Here is a 25581-nt window from a genome sequence, read left to right as displayed (position 1 = left end):
ACCGAGTCATAAAACTCTACATAATATGAAGCACTAAGTAGATGTTGATAACACAATTTTTTTACACAATAACATTATTATTAGTGGTTGAAATTAACAACAAAATCTTCGTAATGCATTTCATTCTATGGAACATTCATTATAAGAAATAGAATGGAAGCTGGTTAGCACCGATGGTGAGTTTTGATTAATTCTGAGAAAAGTATCGAGTATATGGAAATTTTGCAACAGACCTTTTTCCACAGAATAGAATGGGAAACTTAAAAGAATTTTATTTTTCAAAATAGTTCCCCTGTATATCCAAATGTGACACCCTGTATATGCAAAGGTGAAAATTCGAACCTTTTAAAGGTGCATTTTGGTTATTACTTTTATATATTTTCGGTTTCAGATCACCGACCTGGAAGTTTTGACTTCTTATTTGTGTTTAAAAGGCTGAATTAGGTAAATCTTTCGAATAAATTATTTGATTAGGAAGGTTCACGTTAGATAAATTCGTATCCATCTGATATACAAATAGATTTTATTCATTCTTTGAATGTAAAGGAATCGTAAAAAAGAAAACAACTTTTAATAATTAGCAAATTCAACAATACTGAAACTGATATGCAATAATTTTTTCGGTTTTTTGTTCAAAATTGACATATATTCCTTGAATATCTCGTGTCATTGGAGTGCCTTCATTTCGGTATCAGGTAGAAGAAGCCCAATAAATGCAACACCTGAAAAAAATCAAGTTTATTTTATCAACCATAACAATTAATGAAATATAAATTTATGTATATAATGTGCAATCAATGCTTATTCTACAGTAATATACTGAAGTCTATCTCAAGTATTATGAAAAAAATATGATAAAGACCTCGTAAGTATATCTGCGTTTTAAAATCCTAATGAAATGTTCAAAAATCCATAACCACACGAAGTTAGGCTCTGTTAGTAAAATTCATAAATTTATTATTATTGCAGCAATATACTATAATACCAGGGGAAAAACTGCGGTATAGCAATCCATTTTCATATCAAACTTCGAGAAAAGCACAGAATAGTGAACGAACAGTTTTTTCGTTGGATATTTGGATTCTACATAATATTATAAATTGTGAATAGTTATGAAGGTTGGTTTGTAAAGCCTTATTTCGACCGATTTCAACTGTTTACCAGGACCAGCGCAAGTAATTTTGGCGCCTGAAGCAAATAATTTTTCGCCGCCTTTGCTGAAAGAGCGTAACAACATGATCTCCTTCATGAGCACCCAGAAAAAAAAACAGCACCTGCTCCGATGATAATACAGAACTTTCTTATACCGAAGAAGAATCTTACAATCGTGTGTACAAAAATTAAATTCTAGTGAATGAAAAATATTTCTTCGAAAACTAATTGGGATTACCAGTATGTGTACCTCTGAAAACATTGTGTTTAACAGTAACTAGTTTCTAATGCGAAATTGTAGGAATTTTCCAAATGTTGAATGTCTGAACATCGGCTTCCAAATAATTCGAAAACGAAGATAGTTTTTTTTCGTTATTGTGAAATACATAATGATTTTATCCCTCTTTCAATGATGGTAATAGGGAATTCTGTTTATATCGGTTGGGCTCCCATGTGTTATTTATCATAAAGGCGGTTTTGAGATTTATATTGCAGGGACTTTTGACAAACCTAGCAGGGCGGAACAACCTTATGTTGTTTTTAATGATCGAGCATGAAATATGAAAAGGGGGCCAGCAAACCGGGCCGAATTTCCACCCCTCAAATAGAGGCTCGTGAAACGGTCTCTTTACTGATTCAACCCTAACGCCGGCCCTGCTGTTTACTATTTTCAATAACAAATCAAAAGAAATTCGTGGAAGAAAAATATACAACTTACTTAAAATGCCAACTCCTATAGAAACGAAAGGTGGTGCACATCCTTGTTTCAACAAGTAGGGAAATATCAAGTTTCCAGACATAGCGCCCATTCTTCCAACCATCATAGTTAAGGAAACAGTCATTGTCCTAAAAATTATTTGTTCAGATAAAATTGTAATGAAAAATATTTTTTCTACAATGATATTGAAGCTTATGGATTATTTTTAAATAATTGTCCTTCACCATAAGGTAATAAATACAATAATAACATACCTTAAGGTTGTTGGAAATAGATCCACAACAACGCTGAGTATTACGTTAACACAAATACTTGCAAATGCAATATATATAGACGATATTATCAAAGTTTCATTGGAACTCTCTGCAAAATATAAACAGAATCCACCAATACCAGATACTGTGCCAAGTATAACTGAAATTAACAAGAAATATGGAAAATATTCATAAGATTCTAAATTTACGTTTGTCATAACAAACAAGGAACAAGTGTATCACATTCGGAAGAGAATATAAAAATAATGTCTTCTGGCAAATACTCACATAGTAATGTTTTCTTTCCTAAAATATTGATAAGAGATCCTGCTGCAATATATCCCAAAACAGTTACTGTGGAAACTATCATAACATTGGTATACACCTTAGAGTTATTGTTATTCTGTGAAAATAAGTGTATTTGTAGATTCATCTAACTACACAAAAGCCTCTAACATGAGGAGACACTGTGATAACTCACCACCACACACGTGTGTATATCGGGAACTGCAGATATGTTTCGAGGCTGTGGCCTTATCATATCCAACATTGTACACAAGGGTGCCGAAGTACCATTATTGAAGTATTCAAAATCATTTATAGCTTGAAACAATTGAGGTAGCCATAATCTCAGAGTGTTGAGACTGAAAAGAAAGAAATAAAAGATGCAATTCAGTTTGAATCAATACGATACAATAACTACAATAATAGTTTAGGGATCCAAAATTATTCGTGTGATCTGTTTGCTTTTTCTTCTTCCTAGTATTATTCCAACACTTATCCACATTACAAATAAACACCTAGCAATAATTAGTCTTAAATTTACCTCATCATAATTAACATTTGCAAACCACATACCAGCAACATGTTCGACAAGAGTGGTGGAATAAACAAAGGTTTTATCTGACTCCAACCTTCTTTCAAAGCTTGCTTCGAGTCTCTTTTGTATTCTCCGTTAGAATCTGCCTGCTCCTGTTGTTTTTCGGCTATCAAACTTTTGATCTGAAACAAAGAATTGAAGAGTTGAATGCAATTGACATCCCTGATATTTTAGCACCCAAACTTACAGGATATGTGTCAGGAGGTTGTCCTGTATTGATGCTATAAACTGATCGCATCACTTTCATAGCCTCGTCATTTCTCCCAATGGTCATCAGAAACTTTGGACTTTCTGGTAAAAGTAGAAATATACATCCTGCAATTAAGGAAGGACATGCTGCAACCAGCAAGAAAATATTCCAAGAATGTATTCCTGAAAACAATATGAATGAATACATTTATAATTGAAATCAATTAAATGAAAATCTTACTTAAATAGTGGAAGAGGTTGTACTGTACATCAGATGGCAATATTAATCCTGCTATGAATGGTAAAAAAATTGATCCTGTACTATTGACCAGTCCAAGAACCATTTGAACTCTAGCTCTGTATTTGGAGCTGTGAAATTCCGATAGGTAACATGTCAAGGCAGCAAAGGGGCCGTTGATACTGAAAGAGGCATAAATAACATTATTGAAAAATTATATACTAATGAGATAATATCTTTGGAATACATATTGAGCCTAGATTTGAAGTCAACCGGAGACTTAATTTTTTCAGCTCATAAATAAAAATGTTCGAAAAAATGTTTTTGACTAACCTGACTTGATTCATTACCTAATTTACATAATATTAAAAAAATCCACCCCGTATATTTCTTATCCCATAGTGACTGGAAAAATTTCCCGAAACATGTCGAATGATTTTGTTTGGGAGACATCTTCTGACGTATTTCTGAGGCTTGAATGAGCAACCCCCTAAGAGGGGAGCTTCAACCCTTCAAAATTGAATAGGGAAGAGGGGTTGAGAGATACTTCATTTGAAAGGTCTTGGAAGGCTCTTTACAACGATGTATTAAAAACGTAATTTTGATGAACCTTTTTTGCCTGCTGGACTTCTTTCTTTTTCTAATTATAAATAAATCAAAAACAATAATAAAACAATTAATTTTTCTCAAAAATATGCTTTTTCTTAATTTTTTCAAGTTTTTTAAAAGGGCTTATTAAAAATGGACTTGTACATTGTAAAAATAACCTAAATATTCAAGATGGCTTATTTGAGTTAAGAAATTGTTTTTTGTCGGAACGGTTCATCAAAATAACGTTTTGCATACACCGTTGTAAAGAGGCTTCAAAGAACTTTTAAACGAAGTATCACTCAATCCCTCTCTCCAATTCAGTTTTGAGGGATTGAAGCGCCCCCTCTCAGGGAGTTGCTGGTTCAAGCCTCAAATATACTTCAAAAGCTATCCCCAAACAAAATCATTGTTGTTTCAAGAAGTTTCTCCAATCACTATGGGTTAAGATTTCTTAACAGGGTAGCTCGTCTGGGATGGAACACCCTATACATTTATTATTAGGGAATTTCGTTCTCAGGATACGAGCTGTCTTACAATTCCGATGTGTAAAAGAGGAATAACGATAACATCATAACCATCATAAAATATGGATGGGTTTCTTAATGAACGGTTCGAGAAGTCAGTTGGACAGGGTATTTACTCAATTATATTAATGGTTGAACATACGCCATAAAACTTATGTATTTTGTGCCATAAATTTTGAATATATGAAATATAAACTCTGAATTTTTTTTTCACTAGCTCACTATAAATTTTTCCTGATTTGTCAATAAAAAAAATATATATATATATTTCATGATGTGAATTGCACATCCCACCAAGTAGGTCATTAATATCAAAGAATCAATAGATAAGTGAAAAATTGAGAATGAATGTTAACAAAATTATAACCATGAACGTTTCTACTATTTCTACCCAATATTATGGCAAGAACAATATATGTATAGTTGATTAATTTTAGTTTAACAAAGATCAATTATAAAGTATGTGGTCTGATATACTCCATGACTATTGAGCATATGGTATAGAGACCGTTACAATGTTTGGTTGGGATTTAATGCTCATAAATCTAGAATAATATTAACTAGGTTTAATTAATACACTTACATGAATCCCCCTAAAAATTTGGTCACCACGAGTAGCTCGTATGTTTGTGACATGGAACTAATAATAACAAAGCAAGCGTCAAGGAAAAACCCAGTGATCATCAATTTCCTTCTTCCTAGCGTGTCGCACAGATAGCCCCAGAAAAAAGCACTAGACATCATTCCTGAAGAAAAAAATATATAATAATACAGATATGTGAAAATTGGCAATCCACAGAACTCTATTTAAATATATGTAGTCACCAAGGGTGCAATTGGAGCGTGAAAAACGAGCGCTCAAAACCTCTTAACCTCACGTCAGTGCTTTAATTATTTTTTCGATATTCTGCTTTGATGTGATTTTGATGATCGCATCACGAAATTTTGCAAGAGTTCTTGGTAGGTATCTTTTTTCATTACAAAATAAAGAAAATCATTCTTCTTCTTCTTCAGCCCGTGTCCATCCATTGTGGGATATAGGCCTCTTCCAGGTTTTTCCATGCCACATGATCTGTTGCCAATCTCATCCACTGTCCTCCCGTTACTCTTCTGACGTCATCGATCCATTTTTTTTATGGTCAGCCCACACTTCTTGTTGTCCCTCTTGGTCTCCATAGTATCACCCTCTGGGTCCATCTGTCCGGCTCCTGTCTCGCCACATGGCCGATCCATTGCCATTTTAGGCTTGCTACTCTTTTAATAACATCTGTTACCTTGGTTCTATCACGTATCTGGCTATTTCGAATTCTATCCCTCAAGGTAACTCCCAACATTATTCTCTCCATGGCTCTTTGTGCAACTCTCAGTTGTTCTGCTGCTTTTTGGGTTATTGCCATGGTTTCCAAGCCATAGGTAAAAACAGGTAGGATGCAGCTGTCGTAAGCTTTTTTTCTTTAGGTTGATGGGTATCTCTTTGTCTTTAAAGATATATTTCATATTTCCGAATGCCACCCATGCCAATTGGATTCTGTGTTTTATTTCCACACCTAATTTGATTTTATGACCCAAATATATATAATGATCCACATTTTCTATGGTAACGTTATCGATGGTAATGTTATTTTCATTGTTGCTCATTATCTTGGTCTTACTTAGGTTCATTTTTAGGCCTATTCGCTTAGATTGTTCGTTTAGCTGATTAAGCATGTTGTTCAGTTCTTGAATGTCTGTGCTCAACAAGACTATATCGTCTGCGAATCTCAGATGATTGAGGTAAATAACTTAGGAGAGATGGTATCCCCTTGTCGTACGCCTTTGCCAAGTTGTATTTTATCTGTTTTAACCAAAAACCATGCTAGAGTCGAGATTTGAAACAGATAATCAGTACACACTGTATAACTGACCAAATGTAGCAACACCAAAGAACAATGATATTAATAGCATATCATATCAATGAGTGTTCATATTTTGCTCACTAAGAATAGTGATGATTATCCAGGATCACGTTTTGTTTTGTCTATCCATGGATAACAAATGAGAGTATTCAGGGGGGTCAAGCGTCCAAACTAGCCCATAGAAAAACTATTGCTTATTAAATTTTTTGTTTTGAATGACTTGGACTATAACATATCAAAAATTCAGCCAATTTGACAGGGGGCCACTTCCTCTAATGTGTGCAGGTATCCTTTTTAAGTCGGCATATACATCGTCTCCTACTTTCAGTTAAAAATTATCCGATGACCACGTTGTTGACACGCCAGCACGTGTATCAAGAATACCATTTTCCGCATAGTGATAAACATAACCACATTACTCACTTATTTTTCCGTCTAAATTATGAAATCAGTTATCATCAATGAGCTTGAATGATCGGCAAAGTTCATTTGCGCATGATCACAAAAGCGATAACGAAAGAAAAGTAGATAATTAAAGGACTTAAAATGTATCTACTGGCATGGTACAATGACACTGAGTTCATTCAGGTTTAATCCAGAAAACGGTGACATGCGTGGAATAGAGTAGTATCAGCACTAAATGATCCGATCAGCTGCTGGGGATTTAGGGATTCATCAAACCAAATAGCTTGACATTTTAACAAACTACTTGACTTGAAAATCAAGCTCGTGAAAAATTACATACTTGAGATTGACTTGACTTGATTGTAGATATTTATTGCTTTACTTGTTATCAAGCTACTTGACATAACTTGAGCTTGATATGCACGCGTCTCAGGGCATATATTTCTGCAACCTCGTGCGCGCTTAAACTAAATAAGGGGAGTCCTCGAGCTCCGAGAGACAGAAGCATTCACCAGTTTGACTTTATTAGCAGTTTTCTCACATTTCTATGAAAGATAATAATAGATTTTGGTAGTTTCGGAAATATCTTTCCAAACTTGGCCAAAATGGCCTAGGGTTTTTCATCAACGCCAGCATCTTCAGCTCCTGTTGAAAGACAATTTTCCAGAGCTTCTCTCACAGTTACAAAAACCCGCAATAGGTTAGGCGACAAATCTATAAGATCACCATGTGTCTTTGATCCTGGATGGAAAATTATGAAATCAAACAAAGCCTGAAGGTTTCTCAATATTAAGAAACAAATAGTGCATTATAGTTCGTCTGTTAGGTCTCCACCAACACATTGTGAATTGTAGAACTATCTAAATAAACTGTTAATGTAAAATATGTGAAAAATCAGTTCCTGAAGGAAGGAGATGAACGTTGCCTACAATCTACTTGAGGAAGAATATTTTATTAGTTAGTGAAAGTGATTGTAACTTACCTAGATAAGTGATTGCGTTGAGTACACCCTTGTTACCCAAACTGAGGTTTAAGTCACATTGAGCTGCAGGAAATACGTATGACATGGTAGTCGTTTCGAACAAGTTGGACCATCTTCCCGGAATTGACACAAGAATCAGGAATATGTTGAATTTTCCGAATCTTGTTGCTGTTATTGCATCTTCGAATGTTGCAGCAACTGTAAATCCCAACACCAAATTGATGAGGATATCACTTGATCAATATTCAACAGTTGAGCAAATGAAATAATTAACCGTTTTGTCTAAGGTGAACAAATGACCACTGGACAAAGGTATAATAGTTCTAATAACTTAGAAGGAGCCTTTGTAGACTCAGTTCTATCATGGGAAGCTCATATAGAAAACCTCAATAAGAGATTGAACTCGGTTTGTTATACTTTGAGAGTAATGTCACAATATCTCGGCAAAGATGGCCTGAAGATGATTTATTATTCAAATTTTGAATCCCTCGTTAGATATGGTTTAATTTTTTATGGTAGTGTCAGAGCAGTGGACAATATATTTAAGACACAGAACAGAGCAGTCAGGACAATAAATAAACTTGATTTTAGAGCTTCATGCAGAGGTTATTTCAAGAGTAGCAAATTTTTAACAGTAATAGCGCTACACATTGAAGAGTGTATAATGTTTCTTTTCAAGAATAGAGATTACTTCAGTTCAAATTTGCCATCACATTCTCATAATAATAGAAATTGTTTATATGTATATCCAGTTCATAGATTGACTGTAACGGAGAGAGGAGCAAAGTATTCTTGCATGAAGTACTATAACAAATTGCCACCAAGAATAAGGCAAATTGATCAACAAAATAGATTCAAAAAAGAATTACACAAGTTTTTACTAGATCTTGAACCATATACAATCCATGACTATCTCAATTCTCCAACATAGAATTTATATTTGTTTTTTCTTTGACATATATATCGTTCTGATTATATATATATTGTAAAAGTGTATGTGTAAGATTTTCGAAATAAATATTATCATTATTATTATTATTTGTTAAAAAAGGAAAAGAAATCTTACTTTGATTAGATTGATGCAAACAGTTAAGTAAATCTTTCTTCTCCTTGACAACCTGAATTCTTTTCATTATTATAATATTGTATATAAAAATGTGATATTTTATTCATAAACGTTTCCAAAGACCACAAAGGTAGTTCCAAATCGGCACTAAGATACAGCATATTTATCATCATTCTTCATCGATGAAATGCAACTGAATAAACTCTGCTGATATAGAAGTCCATAGGTATTAGAGGTCCGTTTATATATACTCATTTTTGAACGATTGAAATTCTTCAGTCAAAATGTAAAACCTGATGAAGCCATAATGTAAAACAATTTCATCAAATTTTTAGATATTCAAATCTACTATTTTATAATCTATTATCATTTCCTTTTTTAATTTTTAAAATGTGACCAGATTTTAGAAAAGTTTAATTATATTTCTCCGATTTATGCTGAATCTTAAATTGAAAATGAAAATGGACTAATTGTACTATCGTTCAATTATACAGGGTGTCCCAAGCTCGAAAGCCAATAGGGGCAATAGGTTTTTTTTGGAAATCTAGGTTTATCTGAAATCTGAGAATTGGGATTATAAAATTATTTGATATTCTCTACTGAGCTAGAATATTTCTGTGACCTGAGAAATATCGTCACAGGATGTGACCATAACTTCTGTTTTTTCTGTTTAAAACTTTTAGTTGAGATTCTCGATTTATGTTGTAAGAGCATTTTTTTTTCATTTATTTTTATATAGGCCAATACATATAAAATTCATCATCTTCATTATCAACTACCTTTTTATGAATGCTATTGACACAAAATATTCTTATGAAAGAGATAAGATGAATTCGACTCTACATACATCATAAATCAAGAAAATCACAATTAACTGAGAAATTATTGGATTAGGGAGTATCATAATTTAAGAAAAACTACTTTACTATAATATATTATTTCTCCTCAATCATTAAAAATTCGGTTTATAATATGAAAAACAAAAGTTATGGCTGAATAAGGTTCGCATTATTTGAGACATATAGTAATGATATTTCTTGAATTGAAAAAATAACAGACATTTCCACATTTTTGAAAATGAGAATGTAGGATATTGAAAATAAGTATAATGAACATAATGCTAAGAAAGCAATTTTTAAGTTTTTTTTTATTGAGAACTATTTGGATTATTGCAAAAGTTGAAACAAAAAATTATTCAAGATTGAATCATGTGATAAAAACTATTTTCAATCGAAACTACTTAGGTCACAAAAATAATCCAGACAAATAGAGAATATCCAATAATATCATAATCTCAATATTTTAATGGAAAGAATACAGACAAAAACATTTCGTCTATCAACGAGATTATCTTCATCTATTAGATTATTTAATTTCACAATCAAATGTTTGCATAGAAAAAATTATCGATACTTGAATCCCATGATTATGATAACATCAAATTATCAAGTTTTTACTGATGAGATGCCAGTACACATCATGTTTTGTTGTCCAGAATAATGATGAACAAATTGTGGACATTTGGCTCTCTTTCAAGAGATTCAGAGTAAACCTTTCCAACAAAAGAGGGGGCAAAAAAGATGCACGATGCATTCAACTTGAAGTGAACTCTTGTCCCTATTGTTATATAATTGATGAACTTTAACTCCATTCTCTCCGCTATGACCGTTTTCCGCAAAAAAACAGCAACCGTTATTGAATTTTAACTTTATGGGTAATAACATTTTATTACGATTTAAGAAACAGACATTAGTTCCAAACTGGGTGATAAGGAAATCGTTTTGATATTCATTGTTGGAATCATCAGATTTGTGTCGAATTTTTCATCGCAGTTGAATTTTCAATAAGAATATTAAATTATAGAATTATTTTCAATATTTCCTTCTGAATTAGAGCACATATATACCTAAAGTAGATCATAGAATTATATAATAAAAATCAATTGCGGAATTTGACCCCAGGTAAATTAATAACTACTAAAGTGTTAATGCTTAGAAAAAAATTATTGAAAGCATTGTCTTAGTGACAGAAGCTCTCGAGATCTCCATCATTAATTAAATAAATAAATTAATCTAGATGAGATATTCTGATGACGAGATCTTCCTGAAATGCATTAGGATTTTTTTTTCGTTATTCTGCTTGCATTTTATATGGTTCTGAAAACTCTAACGACACAAACTTCCACACGAAGATTTATATTCTTTGGATATACACGCAAAAAGTCAATCGGGTAGAATCTGCTGTCATGGAAATATTCGGAAATTTCTGTCGATATTCTCCAGGAATTTTCTCTGGATCAGACTGGATCTGGGCAATTGACTTTGCAGTAGCTTGAAATTGTTTTTCACATCTGAATGCAACATTTCATTTTGATTGAATAGGTAATTTTAAAATGATCGGAAAAAATTGAAATTGAGAATATCATCAGTGAATCGAACTTTATCGTTTGAAACCATTCCTGGCTCAAAATTCGAATATCAAAGACATCGTTACAAAATCTTAAGCCGATCTGTTCTAGAGAACGAAAGCTCAAAAATTAAGCTGAAACTACGATAATACTTAATATTTATTTTTATCGTAGCAATCAATCTAATGCAAGATCAGTTGTATCTAATATTTATATCGCGGTTTATTTATTTATGCCTTCAAAATCCATTGATTGGGTTCTCAAACTAGGCTTATCAATGTGATATATCAACCTATTTTGAATAGAATGCGAAGGGCTTCTATAATTTTCAAGTAAAACTCTGGAATAACGATTATTTTCGTGAGATTTTGGATTCTTCACTTTCCGAAACTTTAACTTTGAAATTATTCATTCAATTTTTTTTCTGCATGGTGTCGAAGGTTTATTGAAAATAACAAACCATAAGAGTATTTTTAGAATAAAAGGGGGAATGATTTGTATTAGTCTTGAGGCACCCACTAACCTAACATTAAGTAGAAAAAAGATGGTAACTACTAAAAATCATTTCAATTCTGAAAAATTTCTTTCATATTGAAGGTATATACACGCAATAATTCAAGTATGTACCAAAATAACTTTTCGGAAACATCAATAACCTATTATTCATTAGGTCATTAAAATAAAAAACCGAGTGGCTTCAATGTCTCACTTTTTAATAATTGTTTATTATAATTAAAACAATATTATTTTTAATCATTGATCCTGTTCATTCCATCTGAGTCAGTAGGTTCTCTAGAGAGCAAATAATGTTTTTTCCTAGAACTGCACAAAAAATGTTTGCTTTGGACTATGACTTTAAAAACTTCTTGGATAATAACATTATAGGTATTTTTCTTTTCAAAATAACAAATCCTCATTTATGACATATTTTATCGTTTTAGTTGGAAAAATGATTAATTATTTATCAAACAATAATATTGATTTTCAGATTGGTATTAATTTACCATCATCACTTCAAATCATGAACCATAAGGAGTTAGTTTGCTCAACTCCACAACAAAAAAACCAAATAAAAATTATAATATGTATCGGGTGTCACAAATTCGTCATCTAGTGAGGGAATCTCAGAAGTCAGAACCCCTTTGGGCTCGAAAAAAATGATTGGCATATTTTCAGTTTCAACTGTTTCCAAGCTAAAAAAGAAAATAGAAAAAACGACGTGAAATGAAAGTTCTCTTTGCTTATTTATTATTGGTGCTATCAACATGAAACAAACACATCCTACATGCACTTTTTTTAGTAGAATCTATTGATTCATTGCCACTAGTTTTGAATTTATCATAAAAACTTGTGTTTTTTTTTAGATATAAACCATAACAAATTCTATAACAAATGAAATCGCTTATTTTTTCCCTTTCCAAAAATATATAACATGATATATAAATTTCTTATCAAACTATAAAAAACATCGAAAGTTTCAGGTTCAGGTTTCCGGATTCAACACCGTTAAATTTTTTCAACATTTTCAAATTGATAAATGTTGTTTTTAAATGTGACCAATGGAAAAAATCTATCGATGTTAAATCCGGAGACCTTGGTGGCCAAAGAATATTTTAATTATCTGTTCATAGATTATTATAGATAAGCTCTTGGTTGATTTATGGTGTGAAACTGACACTTTCGATGATTTTCATAGTTTGAAAGGTAATTTATATATTATGTTATATATTTTTGAAGAGAGAAAATTAAGCAATTTTATTTGTTATAGAAACTGTTATGGTTTACATTAAAAAAAAACACAAGTTTGTTTTAGAACTTCAAAACTGATGGCAGCAAGAATGAATTATTACACCAATGGATTCTTCTAAAAAAATGCCTCTTGGATATTTTTGTTTCATGTTAATAAAACCAATAAGAAAGAAGTTATGTGAACTTTTCATTTCATGCCAATTTTCTCCTATAGCTTGAAAACAGTTGAATTTATGAGGTTGTGGTTTTCACCAAATGAATTCTCTCAAAAATCAAGTCCGAAAATGTGCCATTCATTTTTTTCTTGTTCAAAGGGCTTCTGAAATCTCCTCACTAGATAACGAATTTGGGACACCTGATACATATTCAAGAGGATCCACTATAGTTTGAATATTATTTTCTATAACTCTGCCGAAAAAACATTCAAAAATACGAAACATAATGAATTAATTTAGCCCTCAAATTGAGTCTTGAAAGACATTGACGTCGTAGTCATTATTCAACTTGTTCCATCTGTAATTGATCAAAATTCTTCACTTTTTCGGTGATGTCATCTTAATCCATCTCTTGAATTGTGATGGAATAACTTTTTCGAACGTTTCCCGAAAAAAAAAATTCTATGAATTACGCTTCAGCACCATATAGTGAAATCATGAAATAATTGGTGACATACCTGGCTGCGTAAGAAGAGGAGATTGCGGGTCCAATTCATGTTTCGTTTCTTTCTTCATTTGATCCAACTGAATGCCGAAGCGTCAAAACTATCAACAAAGTGCGTCCCGCGAAAATTACATTTTGTGCTCGTGCCACCGTGTGATCGGAATCGGTATCCGAAGTCAAGTGAATGCTACTTGTAGCGGGTCATAATGAAAATTCCATCAAATGATTGATGTACGAGGGGTATTAGAGTAAATGTTTACCGCAATTAAACTAACGTTTTCCTAGCGTAATCTTGGTTGGTTTGGTTGGATTGTTTCGTTTCTGTTAATAGATGCGCAGCTTTTAAATTTATATGAAAACTTGAACATATCGAATAATATAAGGACTAAAAATAGTCCCCTGTAGAACACCTTTTCTGTAGCTGGATAAACAGATCTTTATATATTAGATGTAGTGAAAAGAAATTCATTATTTTCCCATAGATTTCTCAATTTATCTGTATCTCGCCTTGTTCAAGTCCGATCGGATTCCACTAGATAGCATTAGAAAGATGAGATTTCGTACTACAAAAAATTTGTTTTACAGTTTTGTGAGAACTTGGCTCAGTTTAGTTTGAGCGCCTCAAAGATGGACACTAGCAAAGAGAAAATACGCTATATTTTACAGTTATTCTTCGATAAAGGCGAAAATGCAAGTCAGGCTGCTGAAAATGTGAATAAAGTTTATGGTCCTGATACTGTAACAGCCAATCACTCGCAATTTTGGTTCGGTTCAGGTATTTTAAATTTAAAGATGCACCACGCACTGGAAGGCCAATTGTCGAAATTGTCGATAACATCATGGACATTGTCGGGTCCGACCGTCATGTAAGCACTGTTTCGATTGCCCGAGAGCTAAATATTGCAAACATCGTTTGGAACTATTTGCATCAGGCTGGTCTCAAGAAGAAGCTCGATATACTTATAGACACCACACGAGTCAACGCAAAAAACCTCATGGACCGACTTTCTATCTGCGAATGGCTGCTGAATCGCAATAAAATCGGCCCATTTCTGACGCAGTTGGTGACTGACTGGTGATGAAAACGACAACGTCGAGCGAAAACGGTCGAGGTCGAAACGCGGTGAGCCGGCGGCGGAATCGGTGGTCGAGCTAGGATTGACGGCCAGGAAGGTTTTGGTGTATTTTTGGTGGAATTGGCAGGGAATTATCTACTATGATGTACTATCAACAATTGGATCACCTGAAGGAAACAATCCCCCAGAAGCGGTCAGTTTCGAGCAATAGGAGAGAAAATGTTTTCCATTAGGAAAACGCCAGTCCACACACATTGATAGTGATTCGCCAGAAGCTACGGGAGTTTGGTTCGAAGGTGCATCCACAGTACCTAGCACCAAGTGATTTCCATATTTCTGTCCATGCCGAACAATTTTGCTGGTGAACAATTCGCTTCAACAGAGAGAAAATTGACTGTCTCAATTTTTTCCAATAGTGACGAGGGGTTTTATGAGAGAGGCATAATAATATTTACTACACCTTATATACAGAAAATCAGATTTATTATAGTTATTTATGTCAATTGTCAAACCTCAAATGTAAAAAAAAATGATGAAACTGTAACATCCTCAACAATTTTCCAAAAAATGCAAAAAGGGAGTCACAACTTATTAACAAAATTATCGTCTTGGTTAGTAAAAAAATATTGTCATCGGTAAATACCATCAATTGGTCGAATATTTAAACCAATGATCGAAAGGGTCATTATATTTGATTGACAGGGTGGAAATCCATTCAATCTTCAATAAATATGAGTTATAAATATACAATTTTCCACTATTTTATCATGCGTTCAGTTATTCAAAATGTGATAAATCTGAAGAAGCTACTGTGTAGCGAAATAATAGAATATTGGAAAATAAATATTTCGTATTTATATCGAAATATTTCGTATTTTATATCAAAAAGATATCAGTCAATAAAGTCTAAGCTTTGACTAGATGAAATATTGTGAAATTTATTGATGAGTCAATTAATGAAGTTTTTATATACAAAATTACCGATAAAAAGCGCGTTTTCACATTTTTTAGAGAACGCAAAATAAACACGGCTCAAACTCATCATCAGTATCGTGCTATTTAAAATGAGAGTGAGCTTATAGATAGGTTATGACATGAAAAAAATGTTTTTTTCAAATATTCACATTAGCTTGATTTATTAATCAACATAATACATTCCCCGAAAACTGTAGTTGTTGTCATTGCTTTCAGACCTGTGGTCATGAGACAAGATCAGTTTGAGAGTTGACGGTTTGAAAAGACGAAAACAATTTCAAAGTGAAATAAATTGTAAATAAAATTCCGCAAATTGCAAGTTATTGGTAGAGCTCCATCAAATTCTGAAAATACAATTTTTCTGTAATTTTGTGAATGAGATCTTTTCATATCCATCAACTACTCCAAAGCTTTTGAAATGCATTTTTTAAGGAATCATCCATATTTACTGTCGAATAGTCAATAACATTTTGGACAGCTCTGATTCAAATAAAATTCAAAAATTAACTTCTGAACCAAATAAGAAAGCATAATAATGCATGAGGAAACTATCGAATAGGAAAATCACTTAGCTTGTAATTGTTATCTATGATTGATTGGAAGACAGGTATCGAATTGGAACATCGGACCAAATTTTTGATAATTTCCTCACGGAAATCATTCAATTATTATTAACCTTTGATAGAAACAGATTTTTTCCATGAAGGAGATATACTGGAGAATATCAAAAATTAGGATATTAGGTAACAAATGGGCTCACATTATATAGGTATATAAGTGTTATCCAAAAGCGAAATTGACGAATCAACGAACGAGCGCTCAGAAGCTGTTGACATCAAGTCAGTGCTTTTCTCGAATGTCTTACTGTTATAATTTGGCAGTGCGTACGATACGCCACTGTAAGTAAAAAAGAATAGAATTCAAAACATTAAACTAAAATCTTCCATAGTATCTAAATCTGTGGGTCTTGGGTCTAGGCTTATCATAGAGCATCTTAACAATCTTAATCAAAAATCTAATCTCATCATCTGTTTCCAAAAAAAATCTATTATGTATTCCATATCAATACTGAAAACTCCGTCGGTTTTGTGATCACAGAAATTTTGGATAATATTTTGTCTTTATATCTTTTTCGAATTTTTATGGTTCTGATTAAGCGACTAACATGAAATTCTATATCTAAATCCAAATTTCATCTTGATCCCACATCTTGACTCACATTTTTTTGAATATTTCTGCAGAAAAAGTTTTTTTTCGGAAAAACCCCTTTTATGTAGTTTTATAAGACTGCGGTTTGAACCAAAAATGTACAGGGTGCTTATAAGAAGATCATGAACTTGGACAATTCAAATTCATTAAAACCAGATTCTCGAATTAAGAATAATAAATTACAATAATCTTCCTTAATACAATGTATCTGTAAAGATAATAAATAAACCTATATTAGAACCTTTATTTTCCCTATATCAGTCAATTCGAGCCAGAATAATATTTTGATGATGTTCTGCAATTCATAGATCTAAATATATAAATATAATGAATCTGCAGAATTCAAAAAGAAGGTGGAATGAAAAATATGAAATCGTTCTCTTTAGAATCAATGTTATTTTATGAAATGAAAATTAAAATGGAATCAAATTTAATTCAACCAAAACCCACTTATGACGCGTAACTGTGGCTTATCTACTAACGTAGGAAAATCACTGATAATTGTTATCTCATATCTTTTCACGTTCATAATTAACATTATCAAACGAAAAGGTTCCACTCATTAATGATAAATTCGATGTGAAACATGATTCTGTCTGTCCGGCCGTAAACATCAAAACTACCAATTCTATTAGAATAAAATGATGCTTCTGAATAAGAAACACAAATTTTAAGCTTCATGCAGAATGCAATGATTGCGTTATTATTACATACGCATCATTACATTAGAACCATATGAAATTCATACGCAATTGCGGATTTGGATACCAGAGAAAATGTATATGTGGTCCCCAAGGACGCAATTGACGCATGAATGATCCAGCTCTCGAAAGCTGCTGACATCTAGTCAGTGATTTTCTCGAATATTTTAATGTTATAATTTGTTGAATGATTTGATTGCAGTACGTATGATACGCCACTGTATGCAAAAAAAAAGTATTCAGGTCATTAAACGAAAATCTTGCATAGCTTATATGGAAATCTAGGCTTGTCACGTTCAAAAGAGCTTCATGAAAATCAGAATCTCGAATCTAATCTCATCATATCTGGATCAGTTGTGGTAGTTTCAGAAAAATACTGCCATGAATTACAAATATCTGAATCGTAGCTTTGAATTATACGATAAATCAACTTATTTTAGGAGAAAATTCTACATAATGTTCCTATAACGTTTTTTGTTTGTTTTCAGATGAGCAGTTAGGCTTTTATGTCTTTTGGAAAATTTAACATAATGGTTAATTGATCATTCTTTCAATTCCAATCAAATTAAATGAGGAAGGTTGTTCGTGATAGAAACCAGAGATAATTTTTCTAATTTTAATGAAATTTTCAAGAATTCGTTACTTTCAGACAGTTAAGACTAGAACATAGCGATAAAATATTATATAGGTACAAAAAAAACTATTCAATTGGATTCCTTATTTTATTTAGCCTGAAATTTGCATTCACCTTTGCCATTATGCGTATTTGTCTTCTGCTCCTAAAAAATCAACAGCCAACACTAAGTTATTTCAGTCTATTATCTCCTGAAAAAAATTCACATCGCCCACACTTTATCTGGAACAGCTTAATTTCATATGGGACCATTTACTCCCCATTTACTGAATTTCTATACCACAATTCATTAAAATCGGATAAGAATTGTAGCAATTGAATCATTTGAATCTCTCTTACAAAGATGCGAGCAAAGATGTGCGGACACAGACCACCAGGCATCAGCCAAAATTGTTCAAGAAGGTCTGAAACGCATTTTGCAAGTGGTGAGTAACATTTTTTACAACCCAAAATTGAGCAAAATGCACTATACCGTCAACAGACCGGAAATCAAAATCTGTAAATATTTATTGGTTTTTTAAATAAACCTTGGTATTAGAAGATTGTCTCTGGAACCAAAATGTGAATATTTGGTTGTTTCTATTGGCTAATAAAGTCCTCGTTCCACCGCATGCCGATTTGGTTACTTTTTTTGGCTGCAACTGTCACTTTTTCATTATTTTTCTAATGATTCGCATATACCAGTGCGGTCCGTAGGTGAATTAATAACATGAGCATTTTACTCGGTTTCTAGTTTGTTGTGTAACTGATTTTTCTTTTTATTGATATGATTTAATACAATCGCATGAATATTATTTTCAACTCTAGGGTTTAAAAAACGTGCGCTCATGGTTGCGGTATGATATCAAAAATTAAAACTGGACAATCGTTTTTATGGAGTCGTTCAAGTACGATTGGAATATTTTATATAAATAAATATCAGTTCTACATGGAAAGTTCTTGCCACATTAGTTGAATTTGAATATTTATGAATTTTGAAAATTTAATTCGTATTTTGAAGTATATTATTTATGTCATAAAATTGGGCGAAACTAGATGAAATAATAAAAAATTTACTCAAGTGAACAGCTCGCAAATTTTATTCGAAAATATCGTACAATTTACAATGGGGTCTATCAATTTTTTACATAATATGTTTCTCTGAATTATATATATTTCAACATGAAAACACTAAAATTTTGGGAAAAATGGAAAATTCCTCGAAGGATTCAAAAGGTTTATCATTCTCAAAGTACTAGATATTAAAACTTCTTAAAACAATACCTGATCTTTGTTTACACATCCCATTAGGTAATTTTCTGCATCAATAGTAAACAGCATTTCAATTGTCAGCATTCAAACTTATGTTGAAAGCTTTCTTAGATAGAAATGAATGAAAAATTTCAAGGGATACACTAAATATGAATCGTTGTTATCAAGAAGAAAATTTAATTTGTTTTTATGTGATGAAATAACACTTTTCCATGAAACATATAGTGAAAAAATTTTTGTCGATTTTCAACGAAAAGAGCAATATTGATTATTTTCTCTGAATAAAACCCCCATTCTCGTACGGAAACTCTTGACATAGTTGGGAAAATACAAGAACGAGAGTATCATTCCTCATATGTAATCTCTTTTATATTCCGACTATCACATCCAATTGTTTTTTCGGTTAGATAAATATTCAGTTTTTCATTGCAATTATCTGAAAAACCTCTAAGTGAAATTCGTATAGGAAAATCATTTACATACCTAATCAGCTGACTTTTGAAAACCACATTAATCGAAGTAAATTTAATTTTGGTGAAAATAATAAAAGCACTGACGTGATATTATGATCTTCTGCTCTTTCTATCAAATTCGTATTCTCGTAATTTTTTATTGATCTGAACTCGATTAAATCTGTCATCAATGAAATATTCAGAATTTTTATTCAATATTCTTCTTAATTTTTTCTGGAAACGTAATCAACATTGAATAATCCATGAAGCTTGAAATTTTTCTGTAACATCTAAATACAGAATTTCATTTCTATAGAATTTGAAATTATCAGGAGAAAAATTTCGAATGAACATACTTACGAAACCCCTAGTCGGTTTTGCCTATTAACGAACTTAACCGCGGCATCTGAGAATTGAACCTAACCTGAAAATTTCATATTTCCAAGTTGTAACCTTTCGAGAGTTATCGTTTTTACGGCAAGCATCAGAGAATGTTAACTGTCATCGTAATTAAAAATTTATAGGTTAGTTTCTCATACTTAAAAGAAAATGATTTTAGTGAAAAAATTATGAACCTAATTTTCCGGGAAAAGATTCATTCATATTTTACAATCGAAATGAGAATTTCAGGTTATTCAGAAAAACAAAAATTCAGTTGTGAGACTATACACAAAATCCCTATTTATAATATGCTTTTTTTCGAGTACCTAACATTAATAGAACCACTTACATTTTATTTTCTCTTCCAGTCGAATTGTTCCATAAGTGGAGGATCCACCTTCATTATATTTGGGAAATTTCATTTTCAAATGTGGAAACTGTGAGATGCATAACAAACGATGAAAATTTCACTATCACCTACAGGTGCGATGAAAAAAATATCCTATAATTTCAGAACTCATATGACTCAAACTTCTTTAGTTTAAATGTAAACCTATACTGTTCCTGAAGATGAATATTTGATAACATTGTGTATTGTGTATTTATGTTATCTCTATTATTTGAATTGTGACTGAAATATCTCTGTTTTATCCCTACGTGTTGAATCCTGAGATTTCTCTGATGTGCAATATGCATTGCAAAAAATATTCAATGTCATTAATATGACAGAGTATAAATGGATATCTTATCCAATATAGAGAATTAAATTAACTTGATAAATGAATATATCAGAGAAAATGATAAACCTTTGTATTGAATTTGCGGTGATTTCATTGTAGGCTTGTAGAAACTGCCTGTTGTAAAGTAGACAGTGAAACTAAGACTGACTAGAAAATATGGTGTGGCTAATACCAGCCTGCTACATTCCCCAATACCTCGCTCACTCCTAAAAACATCCTCAAATCAGATTAACTCGAAAATTCTCTAACGATAATCCTAGAAATTGAAATTTTCGAAGTAGAAAAGGTTCTCCCCCGAGGTCAGCACCTTGCCGTGTTGGAAGGGGCTTGTAGTAACTGCCTGCTGTAAAGTAGACAGTGAAACTAAGACTGGCTAGAAAATGTAGCATGGCTAATCCCATCCTGCTACATTCCTATACCTCAAACACCCCAAACACCACTTTCTTGCCAATACCTTGCCCACTCCTAAAAATATCCTCAAATCTCTACCCCTCCAAGTGAAAGGTTCTAGCAGAACGAGCAATAAGAGAAGCAGAGCAGCCAGCCAAAGGACCACCAAGGAGAAGGTAGAGGCGCAGAACCAACCAAACAGAGGCCATAAAGGTAGGTGGAAATTATTAGCAGGTCTAGCAGAACAGGACACATGTGGCCGAGAAGAAAGCAAGAAGATGCCAACATTTGGCTGTGAGTACATGGTACAATAGGGGCTACTTATGTTTCCGCGGGCGCCATCTTAGAATTTATAGTGTAATTATCGGTACACTATTCGAGGGGTGACTTTTATGCCCTCGAATCTTAGGAAACGAGGATACCAAAGTGCTCAACGCCACTTCTCACGGTCAAAATCACAAAAAAACCTTTAAAAACTACCATCTTATCACTTCCTGGCAGAACTAAGGCGAATCCTACGCTGAGAGGAGTATTTGCTTTAGTCGGGCTAGTTCGCAAGGGTCGCAAGACCCTTGGGTGGAGACCAAAGTCAAGAGGCATCTCCTCGTGGTGATAAGTTCTAAGGGAGGAGATTTGCCGACCAACTCCTCACAGGGAACTACCTCAGACTTAAGTTCCGTAATCAGAGCTATGGGGGAAACCACGGAACGAGGAAGCTCATAGATAAGTAGATGCTTCAAGCTTTTTAGGCTACCTACTGGATGGCTCTACCATATTCAACGAACTGTTCCTGCCCTATCACATACTCCATTAGGGTAGGACAGCGTGAAACAAGGAGATCCCGCTGTAGAGTACCAAACCCTTGGTGAGCCGGCCGCAATAAGGCTGAAAGCGTAAGAGGAAGGTTAGCGTCCTTAAAACCTTTCTCTACGAGTTCGGTGTAGGTGTAATGAAAGTTTTTAGTGAGTATGCTCTTATGGTTAGTGACATAAGGGTGAACCTCAACTCAGGTACCGACAGGAGCTTCACATCTATCGAGACATGTTGGGTGTCCATTAAGTGGATTTCTCTCCATTAAAAAAAAGTTGTTTAGGTTAGGTTAACTCGATAATTCTCCAACGGCAAATCCTAGAAACTTTAAATTTTCAAGGTAAGTTCTGATCTCGAATACTGCTGTTAAGTATGTGCATAACCCGACTAGGTGTTCCGTAAATTGTTCCTTTTGAGCTTTTGAATTCCTTATGATTACAAAACTACATACTCAGTTGAGATGAAAATTTGCATTGAGATGAAAAAAATAATTTTGAGCTCAATGAGAAATCTGATCGAGATAAGATTTGGCCCGTACACTTAAAATTATAATTTCAAGCCTTATGAAAATTTTCGTGTTGGTTGCTTCGTCACAAACATAGAAAATTGAAAAACTGAATATCGAAAAAATTCTCAATATTTTACAAATCAGACTAGGTTGAAATGTATTTTACAGTATGTGAAATAAATACTCTAAGTAATACATGCTGGATTTCAGAAAAATAGTATCATCAGATCTCGTCACTCCGATAAAAAAACAACAATAACATCATAATAAATCACATCTTGTACAATACATACCTACAACAGTTTTGTGATCTGCAATAGGGGCATAATGAATGAATTTTTTTATTAAACTGATTCCAAAAGAAAACGTGAACTGTCAAAAATTTCGGGGGGTAATATTTAGCACATAATATATAATACATCGGAAAGATTAATGGTTCCTATTTTTGGGTTATTTATCGTATCTTGGTAATCTTGATCCTGGACTAACGAACATATGTTGCTCTGGAGCTGAACTGAAGAAGTGTTGATTAAGTCGCAAAGTACAAAAATAGATACTAGGTGGATTGTTTTGTTTGTAATAGTACATAATTCTCAGGAAATGATGGTCCTAGTTCAACTAGACTTTATAAATAGTCGCATTCTATGTAGGTATTATGGCCTATGTGAAATATATCAATATTAAACATTGAGTGTACAAAATTCTGGAACACCAATTATGTGTTTTTATTTCTGGAATATAATGGGTGTTACGAAATCGACGAATGTATAAGATTTTGAGAGATAATTATAGACAAAAACAGGGGTTTCCTAAATGATGTTTTCTTCAAAACCATCCTTTGATTATCAACCCTCCAAACTATGAATGTAATTATTCGATAAACCAATGGGTATCCTAATTCAATGATATCACCACTATTTAGATTAGTAGAATGAGAAAGGAGCTTTTGAGCACTTTTTCAATCATGCGCCGTTTGAGGCCGCATAACCGTTGGATCTATCGTACGAGATATTATTTATTAAGTTGTCTCTTTTGTAGGTTAATTCATCTAGATGCGAGATTCTGACGATTTCTAACTTAAAACATGCAGTTTTTAAATTAATGAAATCCAAATTTCGAAAATGAATATTTTAACCAAATGAAAACTTGCATTCGGATGTAGAATGACAATTCAAAGCCTCATGTTGATCGCCCAGCAGAACCAAAGATAATTCAAGAGAAATATCGAAAATTTACCAATAATTCGGTGACAAACAACCAACGAAGAAGAAAATCAAATAAAATTCAAGAACATTTAGAAAGAAATACGTTTCAGTCATAACAGATCTGATCAGGTGGAGATTTTGCATATACAGGGTGAGTCTTTGAATGGTACATATATTTCAACCGAAGATTCCTGATGTCAAAAGACAATTTTTTCCTTCACTATTTTTTCTGATTCGCTTTTCTTTTCACTGAGTATAGTGGCCATATTGGGCATTCTGGAGTTGACTTAACTTTTATGTTCGCAAAAGATTCATCCTATTACGCTATCAGTAGACTTAGGAGTTCGCTTCCACTCGGTGCTTTATTATCAATCTACTATAGTATGGTATATAGTCATTCAACATATAATATTAAGATTTGGGGTGCTTCGCTCGAGTTGCACAGAATATTTGTGGCAAAAAACGTATTTTGCGAATGATATTCGTAATAAATAACAGATCGTCCTGTAGACCACTGTTTATAAGTCATGAAATATTGTCAAATATTGTATTTATATTTATAAAATCTTTCTTTATGCTAAGGAAAATGAACAGAGTTTTGCCAGATTGTTCTGTTTTCATAGTTATGGTACAAGGAATCTGCATATTTGATCGATTCCTGGCCACAACACAAGCAAATTTGAGAAGTCACGCATGTACCAATGTATGAAATTGTACAATAAATTGCCGAATGACATAAAAACTTTGAATAGATTAAAATTTCGTAAAGTAGTAAAAAATCTATTGCTACAGAAATGTTATTATAGTGTAGAGGAAAATCTAAATGACATTCTTTAGTTCTTGTTATTTCTGACATGTCCTATGCATTGTAAAATGTTTTTCAGGATGAATAAAACAATTATTTTCTATTCTATTCTATTCTACATCAATACAAGTCTATATTTCGAAAATCCTCTAATTCCATTCCATTTGCGAGATATAACTAAAAATAACATTTTTTCATGGATTTTCAACATCCTTCCTATCTTTTCAACCAAGCCGAATCGGAAAAATAGTAGAGGAAAAAAGTGTTTCCTTTGACCTCAGTAATCTTCGGTTGAAATATATGTACAAGTCAAAGATTCACCTTGTTTAGAATAACCATGTCAAGCTTCCTACAAAATGTTGTGTTAATAACGTCTCCAGAACCCCAGAAAATGCCAGTAAAATATCGAAAAAAACCTAATATTTCAGTGACAACAGATCCAAAAGAGTAGAAATTTTGCGTGTATACAGGGGTTCTATTACAGTCAAGCTTAAGCGCTAGAATTTTTTAAATTTTGTCGACATAGTATCATTAGGCTCCGCTAGAGCTACATCCTCAAATTATTTCTGAAAACATAGGGTGTACCAAAAAAGTGTAAATGACCAGTGAAATACACAAAATATATGTTTTTTTTTAACTCTTAAAGGCTTTTCTTTTATTTTTTTCATCCGAATGTAAGAATTTTAAAAATGTTTATATTCATCAGTGAAATAATTGAGATACGATAAACCTTT

At 32.8% G+C, this 25581-nt stretch overlaps 1 protein-coding gene across 2 annotated transcripts; it reads right to left on the bottom strand.

Annotated features, from left to right (window-relative positions):
• Positions 1–506: 506 nt before the first annotated feature.
• On the bottom strand, positions 507–20949 carry LOC123688726 (synaptic vesicle glycoprotein 2B-like). Of its 2 annotated transcripts, none has more exons than XM_045627367.1 (11): positions 20739–20949; positions 7829–8026; positions 5130–5292; positions 3435–3613; positions 3192–3376; positions 2951–3126; positions 2606–2768; positions 2413–2527; positions 2125–2284; positions 1871–1998; positions 507–722 (listed from the first exon to the last, which is right to left on the bottom strand). In XM_045627367.1, exons 1-11 carry the CDS (start codon positions 20809–20811, stop codon positions 667–669), a joined length of 1596 nt encoding a protein of 531 aa, XP_045483323.1. In that variant the 5' UTR covers positions 20812–20949; the 3' UTR covers positions 507–666. The 2 variants fall into 2 exon arrangements, with proteins under 2 accessions (XP_045483323.1, XP_045483324.1); XM_045627368.1 differs by lacking the exon at positions 20739–20949 and adding an exon at positions 13724–13900.
• Positions 20950–25581: the final 4632 nt, after the last annotated feature.

Source organism: Harmonia axyridis, chromosome 1 (genome assembly GCF_914767665.1).
Source record: "Harmonia axyridis chromosome 1, icHarAxyr1.1, whole genome shotgun sequence".
Taxonomy (NCBI): Eukaryota; Metazoa; Arthropoda; class Insecta; order Coleoptera; family Coccinellidae; genus Harmonia; species Harmonia axyridis.
The sequence above is the reverse complement of the archived record's forward strand: the minus strand, read 5'-3'. Positions and strand labels throughout refer to the sequence as shown.

Excerpts from the sequence above, each read along its gene's own strand:
- LOC123688726 (XM_045627367.1), bottom strand. The coding sequence starts at position 20,811 with ATGAAATTTCCCAAATATAATGAAGGTGGATCCTCCACTTATGGAACA. Across the intron at positions 3,377-3,434 it reads CAACCTCTTCCACTATTTAA|GAATACATTCTTGGAATATT; the intron begins GTAAGATTTTCA and ends TATTGTTTTCAG. Across the intron at positions 2,285-2,412 it reads AGGAAAGAAAACATTACTAT|TTATACTTGGCACAGTATCT; the intron begins GTGAGTATTTGC and ends TGTTAATTTCAG.